The 8329-nt window shown below is 51.1% G+C and overlaps 1 protein-coding gene across 1 annotated transcript in view; it reads left to right on the forward strand.

The window, feature by feature from the left end:
• Positions 1-4722: 4722 nt before the first annotated feature.
• The window catches only part of pip5k1ba (phosphatidylinositol-4-phosphate 5-kinase, type I, beta a), a gene marked incomplete at both ends in the record, with an annotated part of 9509 nt that continues 5902 nt past the window's right edge, over positions 4723-8329 (forward strand). Inside the window, 3 exons of the mRNA XM_084441959.1 lie at positions 4723-4794; positions 6390-6520; positions 7656-7773. Coding sequence (XP_084298085.1) covers positions 4723-4794; positions 6390-6520; positions 7656-7773 — 321 coding nt within the window. The remainder of the gene's footprint in view (positions 4795-6389; positions 6521-7655; positions 7774-8329) is intronic.

The following is an 8329-nucleotide window of genomic DNA, read 5'->3' on the forward strand; positions in this document are numbered from 1 at the left end:
TGAGCTCCTCGTCCAGCATGTCTACCGGCTCCACGGTCTCCCCGGAGACATTGTCTCGGACCGTGGGCCTCAATTCACCTCCCAAGTCTGGAGGGCCTTCTGCAAGGAGATAGGCGCCACCATCAGCCTCTCCTCTGGCTACCACCCGCAGACCAACGGCCAGGCCGAACGGGCCAACCAGAGCCTGGAGTCCGCTCTCCGCTGTGTGTCGGCTCTCCACCCCACCTCCTGGAGCAAGGACCTGCCCTGGGTCGAATACTCCCTCAATGCCCTGACCAGCGCTGCCACTGGCAGGTCTCCGTTCGAGTCATCCCTCGGGTACCAGCCCCCGCTGTTCTCTCTCCAGGAGTCGGAGGCCTCCGTCCCCTCCGTCCAGGCCCACCTCAGCCGCTGTCGCCGTGTCTGGAGGGAGGTCCGCAGGGCCCTGCTCCGCTCCAACGAGCGCTCCTGCCGCAGTGCCAACCGCCGCCGCACTCCTGCTCCGGCGTATCGGCCCGGTCAACGTGTCTACCTCTCCACTGCTGATCTTCCGCTCCAGGTCCCCTCCAAGAAGCTGGCTCCGCGCTTCGTTGGGCCCTTCGAGATCGACCGTGTCCTGAACCCGGCTGCGGTACGTCTTAAGCTCCCTGCTTCCATGCGGGTACACCCTGTATTCCATGTGTCCAAGATCAAACCTGTCTCCTCGAGTCCTCTCATGCCTTCTGCCCCAGCTCCTCCGCCTCCCCAGATGGTCGACGGGCATCCCCAGTGGACGGTTCGGCGGCTGCTGAAGGTGCGCCGCCGGGGTCGGGGGTTCCAATACCTGGCGGATTGGGAGGGGTACGGCCCCGAGGAGTGCAGCTGGATCTCCAGGCAGCTCATTATGGACCCGTCTCTCCTCCGGGACTTCTACCGGGCCCATCCTGACGCCCCCGGTCGGTCGCCAGGTGGCTCCCCTCGGGGGGGGGGGTCCTGTTACGGCTCGCATGCCCTCGCCTCCACAACCGTCTCCCTCTCTCCCCTCTGGGCCCGCTGCGCGCTCGGGGCGTCCTACGCGCTCTACCGCACGTCGCATCAGCCCGGGCATACAACGCTCTGGCTCTCCGGAGTTTCCCCCCACTGCCGGGCATTCCCCGTCTCCGGCCAGCTCCGCGGACTCGGCAGTCTCCTCCCTCTCCGGTGACGAAGAATCGGATCCCGACATGCCCAGCACATCGGCCCGTGCGCAAAGACAAGAACGGCGCGCTCGTCTCCGACGATGACGCTGGCGCGGCTCTACTCACCGGTTCCCAATTATCATCACCACACCTGTCCCTCGTTCTGCAATCACCTTCAACCTCTACAAGAACCTGGTCTACACTCCACTCATCGCCAGATCTTACCATAATACTCTTGTGGTAAAGTATAGCCTAGCCTACAATCTCCTTACCCGTATTTTGTAGTGTTTTTTCCCGTTCCCCGTGATTACTCTCACTCACCCTGCCTCCCCTCCTCATCTCTCCAGTTCCTGCCTGACCCACGTCTGTACGATTACCCCGCTCCTGCCTGACCACCGCCTGTACGACCCCGCTCCTGCCTGACCATCGCCTGTACGACAACCCCGCTCCTGCCTGAACATCGCCTGTACGACAACGCTCCTGCCTGACCATCGCCTGTACGACAACCCCGCTCCTGCCTGAACATCGCATGTACGACAACCCCGCTCCTGCCTGACCATCGCCTGTACGACAACCCCGCTCCTGCCTGACCATCGCCTGTACGACAACCCCGCTCCTGCCTGACCATCGCCTGTACGACTACCACGCTCCTGCCTGACCATCGGCTGTACGACTACCACATCCCCCTTTTTTGATCTTATTAAATCGCCCCTCCGGGCTTTACCGTTCCTTGCCTCCTCCTTTCCTGTTGCGCCTGGGTCCCAAAACCAAACCCTCACACTGACAGTGCTCCATGCTGTGGGCTACCATACCGTAGGCTATGATATCCAGGTAGAAATTGCACAAATTGGTTGCCTTTTTACCCACAAATTGTATGACCAATAATCGAATGGCATTTCCAACCACATGGCTTTTGTTTACAATTTCTGGCCCTTGAGGTGTGAACGCGTCCACAGTCACACCCTAACCATCATACCTACCCCCGGCCACCGATGATGTCCTCCACCGGATTTACACATGTTGGAACAGATTGCAAACCAAACCAATACATTTGTGATTGTTTGATGCAGCAGTTGTCCAAGTCATACAGTATGACAGGCCTGTTTGATTACAGTGGGCCTACAGGGTCAAATAAGTATGATGAGGGAACCTGAGCCATGATAATCCTCATGATAATCCCCCTTATAAAACACGCTGGTTACCTCACCTCACCCTGCATCCTCACACTCAAAAACCTCCACCCAACCTCATCACAGTTGGGTTGATGATGACATAATTTCCCTTCATGCTTTGAAATTATGTCAGCAGTTCATTCTAGTATTGCTGCTGGCGTCCCACAGCACCGACAGGACAAGCTTCTTTATTAGTTGTTTTTGTGGCCAGAGGTGAGTGAAAAAGCTTTGAGACTCTTTGAACCTGACTGTTTGGGTACCGGAATGTTCCACAGGGAGCCTTAGCATGTACAGGTTTCTCAATCCCTCCTTATTGGGATCAGGGGTTGTGGCCAGGACGGGGCCAGGGGTCCAGCGAGCAGCACGGGGAGTTAAAGTCGCCCTCAGTCCCCTCAGTTTCTCACAACACAGCCCAGCCCCGACCGGAGAGGTGCGTACACTGGACTCAGACCAGACTCAGACGTAGGGGAGGCCTCTACTGCAGGCCTATAGGGGATGGGGGACTGGTTTGGGGGCTGAGGATGGAGGATTTTTAGCCTTGGAAAAAGCCAAGAATCTCTTTTTTTCATCAGTGAAAAGCGTTTGGGCATATTTTAGCTGTAGTGTGTGTTACTCTATGTGTCTGGTGTGTTTGTTGCGGTGGTGTAGTGGTGTGGTGTGTCTGGTGTGTGGTGTGTTTGCTGTAGTGGTGTGGTGTGTCTGGTGTCTGGTGTGTTTGTTGTAGTGGTGTGATGTGTTCTCTGTGTGTCTTGTGTGTGTGTTGTGGTGGTGTAGTGGTGTGGTGTGTTCTCTATGTGTCTGGTGTGTTTGTTGCGGTGGTGTAGTGGTGTGGTGTGTCTGGTGCGTGGTGTGTTTGTTGCGGTGGTGTAGTGGTGTGGTGTGTCTGGTGCGTGGTGTGTTTGTTGCGGTGGTGTAGTGGTGTGGTGTGTCTGGTGTGTGGTGTGTTTGTTGTGGTGGTGTAGTGGTGTGGTGTGTCTGGTACGTGGTGTGTTTGTTGCGGTGGTGTAGTGGTGTGGTGTGTCTGGTGTGTGGTGTGTTTGTTGTAGTGGTGTAGTGGTGTGGTGTGTCTGGTCTGGTGTGTTTGTTGTAGTGGTGTAGTGGTGTAGTGGTGTGGTGTGTCTGGTGTGTGGTGTGTTTGTTGCGGTGGTGTAGTGGTGTGGTGTGTCTGGTGTGTGGTGTGTTTGTTGTAGTGGTGTAGTGGTGTGGTGTGTCTGGTCTGGTGTGTTTGTTGTAGTGGTGTAGTGGTGTGGTGTGTCTGGTGTGTCTGGTGTGTGGTGTGTTTGTTGTGGTCGTGTAGTGGTGTGGTGTGTCTGGTACGTGGTGTGTTTGTTGCGGTGGTGTAGTGGTGTGGTGTGTCTGGTGTGTGGTGTGTTTGTTGTGGTGGTGTAGTGGTGTGGTGTGTCTGGTGCGTGGTGTGTTTGTTGCGGTGGTGTAGTGGTGTGGTGTGTCTGGTGTGTGGTGTGTTTGTTGCGGTGGTGTAGTGGTGTGGTGTGTCTGGTGTGTGGTGTGTTTGTTGTAGTGGTGTAGTGGTGTGGTGTGTCTGGTCTGGTGTGTTTGTTGTAGTGGTGTAGTGGTGTGGTGTGTCTGGTGTGTGGTGTGTTTGTTGTAGTGGTGTAGTGGTGTGATGGGTTCTCTGTGATTGGAAGCAGATTGATGGACAGTAGAGCTCTTCAGAGCTTGATATGCGGACTGGGGACTTCCAATAACACTGTGTGCCTACCGGACCAGTATTCTGAGAGTTTAATTACATGTGACTCTGCCCTCTGGGGAAACTGTGCTCAGTGGGGGTGTGAGGTATTCATGTTGGGAACTTACCTGTTTCCTGTTCATTCAACCAGAATACCTAACAATGCACAGAAGGTCCAGAAAGAGGAAGCAGATCTGTGCATGAAAATCCCTTTAACACATCTATATTCTCTCATCCCTTTAACCAGTCTGTATTCTCTCATCCCTTTAACCAGTCTGTATTCTCTCATCCCTTTAACCAGTCTATATTCTCTCATCCATTTAACCAGTCTGTATTCTCTCATCCCTTTAACCAGTCTGTATTCTCTCCATCCATCCCTTTAACCAGTCTGTATTCTCTCATCCCTTTAACCAGTCTGTATTCTCTCCATCCATCCCTTTAACCAGTATGTATTCTCTCATCCCTTTAACCAGTCTGTATTCTCTCATCCCTTTAACCAGTCTGTATTCTCTCATCTCTTTAACCAGTCTGTATTCTCTCTATCCATCCCTTTAACCAGTCTGTATTCTCTCCATCCATCCCTTTAACCAGTCTGTATTCTCTCCATCCATCTCTTTAACCAGTCTGTATTCTCTCATCCCTTTAACCAGTCTGTATTCTCTCATCCCTTTAACCAGTCTATATTCTCTCATCCCTTTAACCAGTCTGTATTCTCTCCATCCCAAAGATGTCGACCACAGACTCAGAGAACCAAGGCGGAGGACCCAAAACCACCAGCAAAATTAAAGACCACAAAAAGGTAAGGAGACAAGTTTAGTTGATTAATACTGCAGGTAAAATCCACCCATTCAGATACACACTTTGCAAGGCAAGGCAAGTTTATTTGTAGCACATTTCAGCAACAAGGCAATTCAAAGTGCTTTACATGAGACATTAAAAGCATCAAGACAAAGTCCAAGAAACACATAAAAGATCATATGAAATGAAAAGTTTAAAAAAAGAAATTTAAAACAAAATGCAGGAAAAATAAAATACAGGAATAAAAGTTACAGTGCAGTGTATACATTAATAATTATTTGATTTACTAAAAAGCAGCAGCAAAAAAAAGTCTTCAGTCTTGATTTAAAACGGAGAGTTGCAGCAGACCTGCAGTTTTCTGGAAGTTTGTTCCAGATATGTGGAACATAATGCAGCACATTTGCAGTAAATACTGGTCCTTGTTCTGGTGAATTAAGCTCCAGGAAGAATTACAACAATTCCTCTGACTGTTGTGCCAGGCTTTTCTCTCCTGCTGAGGGGGAGTTCATAGCGTTACATAACGCTGCTCAGTGTGTGTGTGTGTGTGTGTGTGTGTGTGTGTGTGTGTGTGTTGGTGGCGGGAGGAGGCGGGGCTAGAGAGGTAGAGAACATGATTAGGTGGATCATTCCCAGTGTTTACCCACATCGACCATGCTGACGGGCTTACAGGAGATTTAACTGCATTTCCCCTCAGTTCAGAGAGGAAACGCCTCAGAGCCAGGGAGCAGGTGGTTCTGGTGGTCCTGGTGGTTCTGGTGGTCCTGGTGGTTCTGGTGGTTCTGGTGGTCCTGGTGGTTCTGGTGGTTCTGGTGGTCCTGGTGGTCCTGGTGGTCCTGGTGGTTCTAGTGGTTCTGGTATCTACTGACATGCTGGACATGACGCTCCTCAGCTGCTGTGATGGAGGCGTCTGGGAGGAAATACCTCAGTGTGAAAATCATGAGTCAGAGATAGGATGTGATGTAAAATATTAAACAGTTACATCCAAACTGAGGCCCAGTCTACTGTTGAGATTATATAACATTACATTACAGTCATTTAGCACACGCTTTTATCCAAAGCGACTAACAATAATTGCATTTAATGTAGGAAAAGCCAATGTACTTCTACTTGCCAGAACTCACAAGTACATCTTCTTTCTAAAACAAGTGACTAAGAGCATAATCTAGCTATAATCTATCTATCTAAGTGCAAGAATAGCAATCTAAAATACAATAGGTGCTTAAGAGGGAGGATTGTGGTAGTACTTCTTGAAGAGATGAGTTTTGAGCCTGTGGTGAAAGATGGGCAGTGACTCTGCTGTCCTGACATCAGTGGGCAGTTCGTTCCACCACTGTGGGGCCAGGACAGAGAAGAGCCGTGACCGATCGACCGCAGGGGCCTCGGAGTGACGGGTCAGCCAGTTTCCCCGAGGTAGCAGAGCGTAGCGGTTAGGAGGGGGTGTAGGGTTAAGATGGGACATGATTATTGTTATGGTGACAGGCTATGGACGACGTCACTACTACTGCAACGCGTTCACACTTATTTAACAAAGATACATCTGTTAATCATGATTGGCCCAGAGTTGTGGTATCTTCAGGTTGTTTTTCTGTGTCCCAGCTCACAGCCAGTGCCCTGAAAGGGGCCATCCAGCTGGGCATCGGCTACGCCGTGGGCAACCTGACCTCCAAGCCCGACAGAGACGTGCTCATGCAGGACTTCTACATGGTGGAGACGGCCTACCTGCCCAGGTGCTCACCAGCGCACCACGCAACAGGACGCTCACAAAAGAGATGTCTATTACTGCTTATTCACCTGGGGGGCCAGCCAACACAATGCTTTATACACCTATGCTAATCAGGGTTTCTCTGTATTGAATGAGAGAGATAGCTCTTTATTTATCCCTGTGGGGAAATTTCTGTTTCACAGCAGATTAAGAGAGTAAGGTTAATACAATATGCAGAATAAGAATAAGAATACATAATAAATAGGGTGGACACAATAAACAAATAACTAACAGAATACTGCTACTCACACAGTATATTAAAAACAGTTAATAAAGGAAGTCCATCACAGTACAGTAGTGCTACCCAGTCCATAAGAGTTCATTAGTCCTGTAGAGTTCATCAGTCCTGTAGAGTTCATTAGTCCTGTCGAGTTCATTAGTCCTGTAGAGTTCATCAGTCCTGTAGAGTTCATTAGTCCTGTAGAGTTCATTAGTCCTGTAGAGTTCATTAGTCCTATAGAGTCCATTAGTCCTGTAGAGTTCATTAGTCCTGTAGAGTTCATCAGTCCTGTAGAGTTCATCAGTCCTGTAGAGTTCATTAGTCCTGTAGAGTTCATTAGTCCTATAGAGTTCATTAGTCCTGTAGAGTTCATTAGTCCTGTAGAGTTCATCAGTCCTGTAGAGTTCATTAGTCCTGTAGAGTTCATTAGTCCTGTAGAGTTCATTAGTCCTATAGAGTTCATTAGTCCTGTAGAGTTCATTAGTCCTGTAGAGTTCATTAGTCCTGTAGAGTTCATTAGGCCGTCGGGGGTCTCAGAGACCTCCATGCTCTCTGGTGTTATACAGCCCAACGGAGCCCTGCAGGGATGGAGGAGCGTCTGAGTGTGTGTGTGTGTGTGTGTGTGTGTGTGTGTGTGTGTGTGTGTGTGTGTGTGTGTGAGTGTGTGTGTGTGTGTGTGTGTGTGTGTGTGTGTGTGTGTGGACAGAGTGCTGGTAGTGCAGTGGTATGAGTGTGTTGTTCTCTCTCCGTCCTCAGCGAGTGTGAGAGAGTGTGTGTGTGTGTGTGTGTGTGTGTGTGTGTGTGTGTGTGTGTGTGTGTGTGTGTGGACAGAGTGCTGGTAGTGCAGTGGTATGAGTGTGTTGTTCTCTCGTCTCCTCAGCGAGGGGAGCAGTCTGACCCCTGCTCACCACTTCCCAGACTTCTACCTGAAGACCTACGCTCCGCTGGCCTTCCGCTACTTCAGAGAGCTGTTCGGCATCAAGGCTGACGACTACCTGGTCAGTGTGTGAGGCTCTGGACGCTGAACACCGACACACACACGCTAGGCTTCCACACACACACACGCTGGGCTTCAACACACACACACACTGGGCTTCCACACACACACACGCTAGGCTTCCACACACACACACACGCTGGGCTTCCACACACACACACGCTAGGCTTCCACACACACACACGCTGGGCTTCCACACACATACACACTGGGCTTCCACACACACACACGCTAGGCTTCCACACACACACACACGCTGGGCTTCCACACACACACACACGCTGGGCTTCCACACACACACACACACACACTGGGCTTTCACACACACACACGCTGGGCTTCCACACACACACACACTGGGCTTCCACACAGACACACGCTGGGCTTCCACACAGACACACACTGGGCTTCCACACAGACACACGCTGGGCTTCCACACAGACACACACACGCTGGGCTTCCACACACACACACACACACACTGGGCTTCCACACACACACACACGCTGGGCTTCCACACACACACACACTGGGCTTCCACACACACACACGCTAGG

The sequence above is a fragment of the Borostomias antarcticus genome (assembly GCF_949987555.1).
Source record: "Borostomias antarcticus genome assembly, chromosome: 8".
Classification (NCBI taxonomy): domain Eukaryota; kingdom Metazoa; phylum Chordata; class Actinopteri; order Stomiiformes; family Stomiidae; genus Borostomias; species Borostomias antarcticus.